This window comes from Camellia sinensis, chromosome 5 (assembly GCF_055761805.1).
Source record: "Camellia sinensis isolate YWXY chromosome 5, ASM5576180v1, whole genome shotgun sequence".
Lineage (NCBI taxonomy): Eukaryota > Viridiplantae > Streptophyta > Magnoliopsida > Ericales > Theaceae > Camellia > Camellia sinensis.
Window position 1 is genome coordinate 15,762,433 of NC_138965.1, and position 12,698 is coordinate 15,775,130.

Below are 12,698 nucleotides of genomic sequence, written 5' to 3' on the forward strand. Positions count from 1 at the left end.
GAGGAATCATTTTTAATAAATTTTAATGAGAGGATTCTTAAAAATACTAATTTTATAAAAAATCAACATTTAAATCAAAAGTTATATAATTTGAAAATTTAAAATATTAAATTAGTTACTAAAAATATTTTGATAATATTAAATTTTTCAAGAATTTTTTTTTTTTGATACTTATTCTTAATGCATTAGAATTTTTTTATAAAAGGAATTTTGATCAAATTCCTCAAAAAAATCCAAAATTTAATCTGTATAATACTTAATATAATTATGTCAAATTCATGTACATATTATATTTAAAAAGAACATTAAAGTGACCAATATAATTTATAAAAAAAACAAAAAGCAAAAAAAAAAAAAAAACACCAAGTATTCTTTTTATTTTTAGGTACACATACCAGGAAGTTAGAAAAATGTTTGAGGGCCAAAATCGTTTGACTCGAAATTGGCTCGAAACTCAAAATGACGTCGTTTTGAGTTTTCTTACCGGTAACATGTAATAAAGTTTTCTTACCAATAAGATATAGAAAAATGTTTGGGGGCCCTAATTCTGTGGCTCAAATGTGGCTCAAATGGCCAAAACGACGTCGTTTTGGCCATTTTGATGTTGTTTTGTACTCAAAACGACGTCGTTTTGGCCATTTGAGCCACAGAATTTGGGCCCTCTACCATTGGTCTAAGATATATTACAATTCTCTTACCGGTAAGATAATCTAAAACGACGTCGTTTTGAATTCGGGACAAATTCAAGCTTGAAAATTTCGGGCCATGTAGCAGTGTTGCAGGAAGTTATCCAGTGCAGAGGCATTGCACACATATTTTCTGTGCTGACTCAGCACGACGCGGTTCTCTATCATTGGTTTCCCAAAAAACCCTATTTAGACCCCCGTCGTAGGTAATCTCTCTTCAAACCCCTGACAGACGAGTCCGTACTCTCTCTGGTACGATAAAAAAAACCCTAATTTTATTTCTGAGTTCACTTCGAACGAGTATCATCATCACCATCGTCTCTATTTCGTAGAATGCCTCAAAGTTCATCGGCGAAAAAACACGGTTCAGAGCAGCCGGACGTTGCTGGTCCCACCCCAAAATCACTGCGCACCAAAATGATGAAATCTACAGATGATTCTGAGAAGAAGGTAAAGTGAGGTTTCAATTCATATTTCAACGATTACCCAGTACTCGAATCACCCGAATTACGCAACCCATGATCGCAAAATAAGTTATATTTGTATAAAAATGTGACCTTGATTTGTTTATTGTTAATGGGCTTTGTGCAGAGCTTGAAGAAACAGCTCAAAGATGTTGAAATTAGCGTTCCTGTAGTGTACGGTAGCGCTGCATTCTGGCTAGGTAAAAAGGCAAGCGAGTAAGTATCGGTGAAAGTATATCACTTCTTGAATTGTCTTTCACCTGTTTGAGTAAATGCCTGTTTGAGTTTTTCAGTGTTGATTAGGTTCCAGTATCATAAATGGGTTGTTTATGAATTTCCTTTTACCTGTTTGAGCAAATGCCTGTTTGGCTTTGTCAATGTTGATTAGGTTCCAGTCTCAGAAATGGAAAGGTTATGAATTGTCTTTTATCTGCTTGAGTAGATGCCAATTTGAGTTTTGTCAATGTTGTTGATTAGGTTCCAGTCTCAGAAATGAACTGTTTATGAATTGTCTTTCACATGTTTGAGCAAATGCCAATTTGAGTTTGTCAATGTTAATTAGGTTCCCTGTCTTGGGAATTGACTGTTTATGAAATGTCTTTTACCTGTTTGAACTAATGCTTATTTGAGTTTTGTCAATGTTGATTAGGTTCCAGTCTCATAAATGGACTGTTTATGTTCGCGGCGCAACGAATGAGGATCTTGGTGTGGTGGTTAAGCGTGCTGTCTTTCAATTACATGCCAGTTTCAATAATCCAACGAGGGTTATGGAGTCCCCACCGTTCGAGTTGTCTGAGTCTGGATGGGGTGAATTTGAAATCGCCATCACCCTTCATTTCCACAGTGATGTTTGTGATAAGCCGTTGCACTTGTGAGTTGCTTTGCTCATTACATGGTTCTGGTTTGTGCTGCACTTGCTTGGCAACCATGTGCTTGCCAATTTTGTTTTTAGTATTTTTTGGAGTTTTGAAAGTATGCTAGAACCACTGTGTGACAAAATATTGGATGAACTTTCTGACTTGGATATTTTCACTGTGAATGAAGTCGTGTTTGAATAAACTGGTCTTGAAATTTTCACTGTGAACATAATTGTGCTTGAACCAATCTTCTGGTTTGGTAACATGATTCAAGGTCATGGTGTTGATGTTATCTCAAATTTGACGCATTCACAATCTTGCATCACAGTGTCGGGTGATGCACGATGATTTGCCAGATTCAAGAATAAAAAATTATTGGAATTTTTTGTAAAAGTGCAATCAACACAATGTGGCCATAGGATTAGTAGATATTGTCTAGAACTTCAATGTAAATGTTACCGAGTTTAGTTTACTTTAAATAGTTGTATAATGCATACTCAACTCGATCTAGAATTAGTCTTCAAAAATAAAAGAACATTATGGACCCATAATATTTGTCCATGTAGAACTAGCTTCATCCATTTTACTTGAACGGCATATACATAGTACATACATGATTCATTTTTAAATGGGAACATACATAACATGGTTTTTTTGGAACTGCTACATAACTTTATTTTATATTATAAAATTTCTTTGTTTTCTTTCCTTTGCAAAAATTATAAATTAAAAAAATTCAGTTCAATTAAAAATATTTCTACATCATGTGGATGTAGCCTGTAGGTGTCAAAAAAGAGAGAAGATTAGTGTGGCAGTTTTTTAAATCATTTTCAATTAGGATCCATAATTTTTTCTTAATCTCACTGAGTTGTCGTGTGATACTGCGACAACTCGCTGCATTAACTCCTATTATATTAAAAATTGTCCGATACAACCCCAATAGGCTGATATACATTCTGAGTCAATGGTTTATTGTGACTTTCAAATATCGTGTCACGATATTGGAGCTGTTCCTATCATTCTCGAGATGAATCAGCCATTATGAGGCAGTATCAGCTGAGACTTTGAGCCATGTTTGGAATTTTCATTGTCAACAAAATCATGTTTAAATAGGCTAAATTGTGAAATCTATAAATGTACTTCACATTTTTTTTATGACGTTTTAAACTATTTACAGATTTCACCATTTAAAGTTGTATCCGGAGGATGAATCTGGTCCCATGTCCATTAAGAAGCCTGTAGTTGTGGAATCATACGATGAGATTGTTTTTACTGAACCGTCAGAGGGTTTCTTTGCTCGTGTGCAGAATCATCCTGCTGTAATCGTGCCTAGGCTACCTCCTGGTTTTAGTCTACCTCCTCCTGGTGGGATTTTGTTTTTGCTGCATTGTCTATAGATTTTGCTTCTTATTATGCTTTGAGTTATCAAGTTGTATATGTGTTTCTGTAGTACCAATTGAAGATGTGGATAGAAGGAAGAGAGGTGACACCAAAGATAATCCCTTAAACCAGTGGTTCACAAATTTTTCTGAGGCTGATGAGCTCTTAAAGCTTGCAGCAGCTCGTCAGCAGGTCAGCGTGAATGATATACTTTCCATTTTTGTCAAATCATATGAAAAATCTTGAATGTTTGCTATACTTGCTACAAATGAGGGAAAATGCATTCATCCATTTGGGGTTTGGTATTATGTACTGAATTACGGAGAAAATCGAGTTTTTACCCAGACAATGCTTGGCTGTTAATGTGTTCATGATGTACAACTTTAGAATAATAACAAGAACCAACAGCATAACACCAAAATATTATAGCTCTTTGAGAATAGTAACTTGCTTTTTCCATAGTAGAATTCCTTTTGCCAAAGTGTGTGTTGAAATTCAAGCAAATAATGGGATTCCAAGTTCTTTCATACTTAGTTTAGGTTATGGGGATCCTTATGAAGTTAATGTTGAAATGCCATGGAAGCCCCAAAATGTGATGAGCGCAAGGTTTTTGGTTATTCAAATAACTCTTGTCCTTATAAACAAAAGCCCATGTCTGCTACTAAGCAAGTGAAGTGAATAAACAGGACACAAGTCACGCAACCTAGTGCATGGAAAGAGGTGAAGGTGAAGAAGAGTAATGGAAATGGTGTTGTGCATGCTCCCCTAGAGAAAAAGCTTGAGGTGCCGTTTATGTCCTCTTGTTCATCCTCATCAAATATATTTGATGTGTTAGAATCATGTGTTTGCAATATGGTAGAGATTCTAGAGGTACCCTCAACTGATGAGAAGATCACTACAAGTAAAAAGGAAGCCATGGATGAAACTAAACAAAATTTAGATACCTAATTTACTTATTCAAAGGAAAATAAAATATATCTCAAGGAATAAGGAAGTTTGCAATATGGTGATTTTCTGTACATTAACTTGGAATAAGGAAGTTTTGTTATGTGTGAAATCTCAAACCTGGGAAGAAATCTCGGGCCTGTTTTGTTGTGTTTTAATTTTCATTGTTTTTGTTGAAAACACTTTGCTTTTATTTTTATGTGAAAACAACTTTTTTATGTTTTCTAGAAAGTGGATTGTTTTCAGAAAATTTTCTCGCAAACAGTTTTCCGAAATAGTTTGGCAAACAAGTATGCTGTGTTTTTTCAAACAGAAAATGAAAACACAATCAAATGGTAAATTAACTTAGAACGAGGAAATTCATGAGGGTTGGATCCTACTTCCTTTGAAGGTTGGGGTATAAGCATACTTGAACTGTTGAAGACTGACATTGCATCCTCCTTCCATCGTAGTATTGCCTATATATCTAGAGGCAATAAAGTCTAATCTATAATGGTTTTGCCAGTGGTTTTGATGTGAGTATATGCAGATCATGCAGTAGTCTCTCATAACACTCTTTCTTTAAACTATGACAACAAAACATGGTAAAAAACAGAACTAGAATAAGATGATGCTTAAACAATGACAACAAAACATGGTAAAAAACAGAACTAGAATAAGTTGATGCTTAACGGTGTGGTAATTCAAATTTGTCATTGTTAGCTACATGTACACGTCTTTCGTATGGTACAATAAGCCATGGCGCATAAGATGACTGTATCATTATTTAGGACTTCGTGAAAAGGTTGGATGATTTTTTGTGGGTTCATTGTTGTTTTACATTCATGCAGAGTATTTGTCAAAATTATTGCATTGTGAACCATTATAAAACTTACCAGTATATGGTTCCTTTCAGCACAGCATAACCACGTTCCGGGTATTTGTTCTTGATCTAGGAGCCCTTGACGAATTTTCTCTCATTTTGATAATTTCTTTTTATTAGTAAATTTCGAATGAGATTCACTCTGGACATCTGAAAACTTGATCAAAAGATTGGAATTTTTTCAATTTGACATAGGGAAGATCATTTATTTGGGTTAGGACAAGGAATTAGTGGACTGAAATGGACGAACTGGACTAGCTCAATAACCCAAATAATTGGGCATTCATGGTTATGCTGATGGTGCCTCCTTTATAGTGACTGGGGTGTCGGACCTAATGAATTGCATGCAGGCAAATGAGCTTTATGTGTTTGCTTGTTTATCAAAACACATCACCTTAGCTCCTTTATTATATTTATTTATTGTCTTATATTTTTGTATTTCAGAAAAGGTTCATGCCCTTGGAAAATTTGATTGGGAACGACCACTGATAAAATTCAAGTATTATTGATTGATGTTTTTTGATTTATTGAATGTTACAATGATTCCTATATATAGAAGAGTAGGTGGTAGGTGGAGTAGGTGAAGTGGAGGTGGTAGTGGTATAGTGGGTTAGGTTTAGTGGAGTAGGTGAGGTGGTAGTGGTGTAGTGGGTTAGGTTTAGTGGAGTAGGTTTAAGTGGGTGAAGTAGGTGATAGGTTTTAACAGCCCCCGCAAACTCAAGGGGGATAGGAACGAGCCAACTTGAGTTTGGAGAGAGTAACAAAACAAGAAAATAGACGAATACATAAAAGAAAAGAGGATAGGAGACACTGTATGGTCGTATCAGACCGATGGTGAAGACACTGTATGGTGGTGTCATAACGTTGTAGAGGACACTGGATGGTTGTGTCAGACCGATGTAGAAGACAGTTTATGGGGTCATGTCGGACCGTTGTAGCAGACAATGTTGTGACAGTTGTTGTGACAGTTTACGGAGTCTTGCTGGACCCTTGTAGAAACTAACCGAAATCAATGTCGGGACAGTTTACAGAGTCTTGTCGGACCCATGAAGGAGCTAACCGGAATCAATGTCGGGACAGTTTACAGAGTCTTGTCGGACCCTTGTAGAAACTAACCGGAATCAATGTCGGGACAGTTTACAAAGTCTTGTCGGACCCATGAAGGAGCTAACCGGAATCAATGTCGGGACAGTTTACAGAGTCTTGTCGGACCCCTGAAGGAGCTAACCGGAATCAGTGTCGGGACAGTTTACAGAGTCTTGTCGGACCCATGAAGGAGCTAACCGGAATCAATGTCGGGACAGTTTACAGAGTCTTGTCGGACCCTTAAAAAGTCGCACTCTCAAAAGGTGTGCCCAATTTTTCAAAAGGCGTGCCATCAAAAGGCGTGCCCAATCCATAAAAAGGCGTGCCATCAAAAGGCGAGCCCAAGTCATAAAAAGATGTGCCGGACATGATGGCGAGACACGTGAGTGCCTTGGCTGGCGCGCCCGTTTGTCGTCTGGCGTCAAGTGGCGCGCGATACGCGTGGCTGCCCCGGCTATTTAACCAAGACGGAGGCGGAGGCCGAGGCAGAGGCTGAGACAAGAAACTGAGAAAAAACTCTGAAAAACAAACTCTTCGTTGTCGGAGAGAGAAACTCGGTAATATTCTGTAACACGCTGTTGCCCAGAAAATGGCTTCGTCGTCCCGCGGTCTGCTCACCCTCTTTCCCGACCTCAACGAGTCAACAAGAGAGAGAACTGGTGCGGTGGCACTGGAACCTCAACCAAGCGCCCCGGAGTTTGCTCCGTTGAACTTTCCGATGCGGTCTGTGGAGCAAAGAATGGCAGTGCAGTCGGATGTGGAAGCCAATCAGTATACAATGAAGTCATGTGTGGAAACCATGACTGCGGTTACAAACTTGTCGAACCGGCTGCAGAGTAGGGCAAATGAGGTGCAGCAATTAAACTCCCAGCTGGCTCTGCTCCAACGCATGTATAAGGATGCGCGAGCAGAGATAAGTGTGCTAAAGGCGGAAAATAAGGAGCTGAAGCGGAAGGCCACCGTGATGTTCCGTTTTGGAGGTCCGCCATATTCTGCAGTGGAGGAGCAGGGAGTAGTGATCATGCCCAGTGGAGTGGGAAACACGGAGGCAACACCGGCAATGGCCGCCCAGGACGGAGGCAAAAAGAAGAGACCGGCGGCAGAGTAGAGAAGGGATGTCGGCGTGTGGCCGTCTGCAGAAAAGAAAACAAAGCCGTTGTGGTGTTGGTTGTTTGTTTGTTTGTTTGTTTTTTTTTTTTTTTTTTGTGGTGTAAAATGGTGATCGGGGTGAGTCCCGACATGAATAAAATGAGTTTGGTGTGCAGTTCTGCCTCTTCGTGCTTTGTGAAAAGTGGGATCAGCAGAGATAAGTGGGTATGAATGCAGTTCGTCTTCTGCCTGTTTGTTTGTTTTTTTTTTTTTTTTTTTAACAACAATAAGAATAATAATAATAAAAAAATAATAATAAGAATAATAATAATAATGGAAAACCGTGGGCTTGAAAACTATATAATAATAATATATTAATGGTTTGATTGTGTAAGAATAATAATAATAATAATAATAATAATAATAATAATAATAATAATAATATATAGTAATAGTGAAAGCATGTGCCGTGTGGGAGCAGCTGCAGATAAAGAAAAAGAGAAGATAAAATAAAATAAATAAAGGTAAAGTGGAGGTAGTTCTTTATCTCATTGTCTGTTCTTCCAGGCAAAATTGATGTTTTTTTATTTTTTTTTATATAAGAATAATAATAATAATAATAAAAATATATGAATGGAAAGCATGTGCGCGGATAGTGTGTGGTGGTGAAAAAAAAGAAGTAAAGTGAATGAAAAGAAAAAGATGAAGATTAGTTTAAAAATTAAAAAAAAGAAGTATGGGTGTGTGCAAAAAGTGGGGATGATGGAATTTCGGTGGTGTTGCAGAGGGAGAGTGAGATTTTTTGTGATGTTCATCCTCATGTGCCCTCTGTGTTGAATTGTATATCAAAAACAATCTGTATCTTCTACCCACATGAACACCACTCACCCCATTCACCAGAGAGAGAGATGTAAACCGGCGGGAGAGAGATCAGTGATTGTATAATCAAAAGAACAGTATGTTCCTGAAGCTGGAGCCATGAAGGGAGAGAGATCAGTGATTTTTTGTATATTCCAGCCTATATATTTTCTCGATTTCTTGAAGCTGGAGCCATCAACAGGAACCGGGAGCCGAAGTAAGGTTCGTCGACGAGATCGGAGGTTCGGGACGGCGGAGGGGAGGGGTTCGCGGCGGCGATGGACTCGACGAAGCCGTTCTTGCACTCGTGACAGACCACGTCGGGGAGGGTTTCGATGGAGACCCGTTTGTTGCAGTGGTAGCACCAGTACTGTAACGGATCAGGATCCGAACCCGATTGGGTCTGTGATGGTGGGGCTTCTTCGGCCATAGAGATTCGAGTACCGATACAGACGATGAAGACTCCGCACGAAGTGGTGAAGACTTGCGCAGAGAGAGAGAGGAAGCTTGTGTGTTGTGGGGTTGTATTAGTTGGAAGATGAGAGGTCCGGCGGGCGGCCAAGGCGAGGCTGCCGCCCGCCGGTGAAGCGAAAATACGAGGTTCTTAACAAAGCTCTGATACTATGATAAAATTCAAGTATTATTGATTGATGTTTTTTGATTTATTGAATGTTACAATGATTCCTATATATAGAAGAGTAGGTGGTAGGTGGAGTAGGTGAAGTGGAGGTGGTAGTGGTGTAGTGGGTTAGGTTTAGTGGAGTAGGTGAGGTGGTAGTGGTGTAGTGGGTTAGGTTTAGTGGAGTAGGTTTAAGTGGGTGAAGTAGGTGCTGAACTTTTTTGTTTTCTAGATTGGGATGTCCCCATTTTGGTGACATGGAAACCTTCACACCTTGGAACTTTTCATAATACATCATGGATTTTTACTATTTGTTTAGGTATTTCTTGGTACAAACAGAGTGTTTCAATCTTTACAGCATAAACTGAAAATTTTGACCTTTTATTTTAAATGTGATAGGTGCAAGCCCATATTGCTAGACTCAGAAGGCAGTTGAGTGTTGTGGACGGGCAGCATCAGCAGTTGAAAACTTCCTCTGACCTGTGAATGTACACTATTTCTCCCATAAGCTATGATTTTTTTTTTTTTTTTTTGTTAAAATGATTTTATGGCAGAATCATTGTGTGTTGTAATGGTGTAAGAGTATAATTATACTGATTTGTTTACTCTAGAGATCTGTACCTTCTCCTTACATATGTCCTTTTTGTTGTAATTCTTTTCAGAAGAGTTAATTGACAGTTTATTTGTACTGAACAAGAGGAAATAGGAATGTAAAACAAATTGATTTATTAGTTTTATGATTTGAATGAATGGTCTGCTGGAATACAATATTTACTTTGGTTTGGTTTCCTAGAACTAGATAAAGATATTTCAGAATGCATTATGTGTTCGAAAAAAACAATTCTAGTTGGACGAGGATGCCATCAGGTCCCAAAAGCATTAATGATACTTACTCTTGTCTGTCTTACAGCATTTGATACAGTATGTGTCTGGGTAATCGTCATTAAAGTTGGGGGAAAAAAAGACTATGATTGAAGAACTAAAATATGTTTTTTCTTCTTATCGATTTATTAAAGGAAACAGAAAAATATATACTTTCCAAATATTGGGTTGGATGATTTGATTTTTGCGCGATGAGCACCTGTGAAATTGCACTGTATATTTTTGGGATAAACATGGGCTACATGGCTTCCATTAATGGAGTTGGACTGTAATTTAGGATGACACTAATATTGACTCACCTTTTAATGTTTTACGTGTTCATCCTGCATATGTTTGCTATTAGAAAGTCATATGACATTGTAACTCTAGGAAAACATTAATTCATTGTTTCTTTCTCCAAATCAAAACCCCCATGTACTCATTCATATCTTCCTTTGCATCTTCTTACATGCCCATTAAGATCACTTCCCATAAAAAACTCTCTATGCTTGGTATCCTTTGTAATAGAAAAGAACTGTCTTTTCTGTATCCTTTTCCTGGTTCTGTTGCTACCGCGGGCTTTACGCAATCGAGCAGATTATATAGATATCCCTTCAACAAACATAGGTCATCGAAGAGACCCACCAAAGCACGAAAGCCAAAATCTTTCAGAAAATAGATTCCTATTCGAAGAGTGCATAACTGCATGGATAAGCTCACACTAACCTGTCAATTTGGGATCCAATTCGAGATTACCCAAAACTTTCCAAAATTGTTTGTAATAGATTCATCTAATCCTGTTTAGAGTCAATGAGCACTAATTATATTTGGTGTTTCTTCACCTAACACTAATTTCACAAATATTATTGTATCTCCTTTTGTTTTATTAACCTCTACCACTTGCTACATTTTTGTCTACAATTATCCCTACTCCATTCATATGTTTTTCTTTTTCAACATACCAAATTTTATATCATGTTCTTTCAAATTCGTTAGATTTTTTCTTACCCATTTAGTTTCTTGTAAACAAATAATATTAATTCTCTTTTTAAAGTGTGGGAACCCTTGCTTATTTTTCACCACACCCGAGCAGTGATGTAACTAGTGACTTGGAAGAACTCCCTTGCTGATCTGTGATGCACGATCCACATTAGGACTGAAATAGGGTTTTAGCTTATGTCACATGGTAAAGGTTAGATGTCACTTCAACTGTTCTGGTTGGTTGGGATGTTGCAGAGTTGTGTGATTGTGTTTTGAATATGTAGAGGAACAATTTCAACAGGTTAGATGTAACTTGGTTTTAGTTGATTTCTCCTTCTGTAAGAAGGAAAGTATTCAGCAAAAGATCTGTACTTCTCAGCAACTTAAGATACCAATCTGTTGCTAATTTATTTGGTTCTCTAAATATGAGCCATATCTACAACGTCCAATTCTGGCATCAGTTAAAATTGCTCTAATCGGCATCCAAAGCCTCAAAGAGATAATTACATTCTTTGAATTACCTTTCACGATGATTCACTTTCCATTTTACACTCTACTGGTCTCTTTTATGTAATGTATTTATGGGAGGGTGTGTGGGTGGGTGCATCGCCAGATGCATCAGTTCAATTCATGGATTTACTGTAAAGTTGGTATTCAAAAGGTTCTACCTTAATAGACTCTTTGATAGTATCACATTATTAGTTCTGTGCATTGTCATTTATACTTGAGTTTGTTAATTCATAGTTTTCCTTTCATTCAATAGTAATTCATGGGTTTACTTTAAATTACAATTTTCTTTAAGTACAATTCATGAGTTTGCTTTAAAATACAATTTTCAATATTAATTCATGACTGTCATGTATACTCGAGCTTTTTAATTCATAGTTTACTTTTCATTCAATTCATATGGTTGCTTAAAAGTTGGTAGTGGGAAGTTCCACCTTAATATAATCTTCTTTGATAATATCTCACATTATTAGTTCTGTGAACTGTCTTGTTGACTTGGGCTTGTGAATTAATAGTTCTCTTTTCATTTCAACTTGGCTTGAATGCACCAGCAACTGAAGTTGGACACTCCTAATCAGTATGTGTTTTTCAACACTATAATTACTTGATTTGTCGGAAGTATATGCTTCACAGCAATATCTGTTACACTACATATGCTCTACATGTGAATAAAGCTAGAAGTCATTCTCAGGTACCTTGTCCTTTGATGCTCCAGAAATAGGAGGTGACAAGGAATGTGGTCCTCAACTTGGCCCTCTGATGGGTCCTCCATGTGCTCTCTGCTGTCATCTCAACCATTATTTCCCTGTCTCTAGCTCGTGGTTTTGTTTGCGCTGCACCAGGTTTGAATCACAATCCTTAAGTCTCTGAACTATATTTTTTTGAAGCGGGTCCAGGGGATTAAACAATATCATGTCATCTCCAACAGCATGATGTCTTTATCTCTATCTACGCCTCTTATACTATCAATATTTGCACACCTGTGTTTTTAGCTGTTTCTCGTTTCTTCATCTTGAAATTACTGGCTGTTTATCTTGATATCATCTTTACATATTTTTTAGGCTTTTTTGTTGACCATTTTCCTTAGCACCCACAGGAATAGCCAGTTTTGCTGATTTAAATCCCGAGTGAGATCACCATCAGTAAATCTCATCTGACTTCTGCTGCTTTATTAATAATATTATAGTGTGTAGATAACTATAAATATGTTTTGAGCAAGTGTGATGACGCAGGACAAAGCCGGTAGCCTTGTCTGTTTGGCATTTGCTTTTGTTCTTGTTTTTTGTGCTTTCCAAAACAAAAACAATGAAAAGTTAAAAAACTCAGTCGTCCTTTTCATATTGTTTTCATTTTTGCGTGAAAATTGTTTTTTGAAAACCACTTTTTGGTGTTTCTTCAAAACTATGTTGTTTTCAAAAAAAATCTCAAAACAGTTTTCCAAACCAGTTTAAATTTGTGTTTTTCTGCAAAATGAAAATAGAAAATAGGAAACGAAACAGATTC

The 12,698-nt window shown here is 37.3% G+C and overlaps 1 protein-coding gene across 4 annotated transcripts; it reads left to right on the top strand.

The window, feature by feature from the left end:
- The first annotated feature begins 890 nt into the window (after nt 1–890).
- On the top strand, nt 891–12,233 carry LOC114303153 (transcription initiation factor TFIID subunit 14b). 4 transcript variants are annotated; one of them, XM_028248370.2, is made up of 8 exons: nt 891–1,136; nt 1,278–1,366; nt 1,800–2,021; nt 3,185–3,372; nt 3,458–3,579; nt 9,246–9,334; nt 11,747–11,772; nt 11,887–12,233. In XM_028248370.2, exons 1-6 carry the CDS (start codon nt 1,020–1,022, stop codon nt 9,330–9,332), a joined length of 825 nt encoding a protein of 274 aa, XP_028104171.1. In that variant the 5' UTR covers nt 891–1,019; the 3' UTR covers nt 9,333–9,334; nt 11,747–11,772; nt 11,887–12,233. The 4 variants fall into 4 exon arrangements, 3 of the variants coding, with proteins under 3 accessions (XP_028104171.1, XP_028104125.1, XP_028104223.1); XR_003643704.2 differs by lacking the exons at nt 11,747–11,772; nt 11,887–12,233 and adding an exon at nt 4,074–4,170 and having other exon boundaries at nt 9,246–9,350; XM_028248324.2 differs by lacking the exon at nt 11,747–11,772.
- Nucleotides 12,234–12,698: the final 465 nt, after the last annotated feature.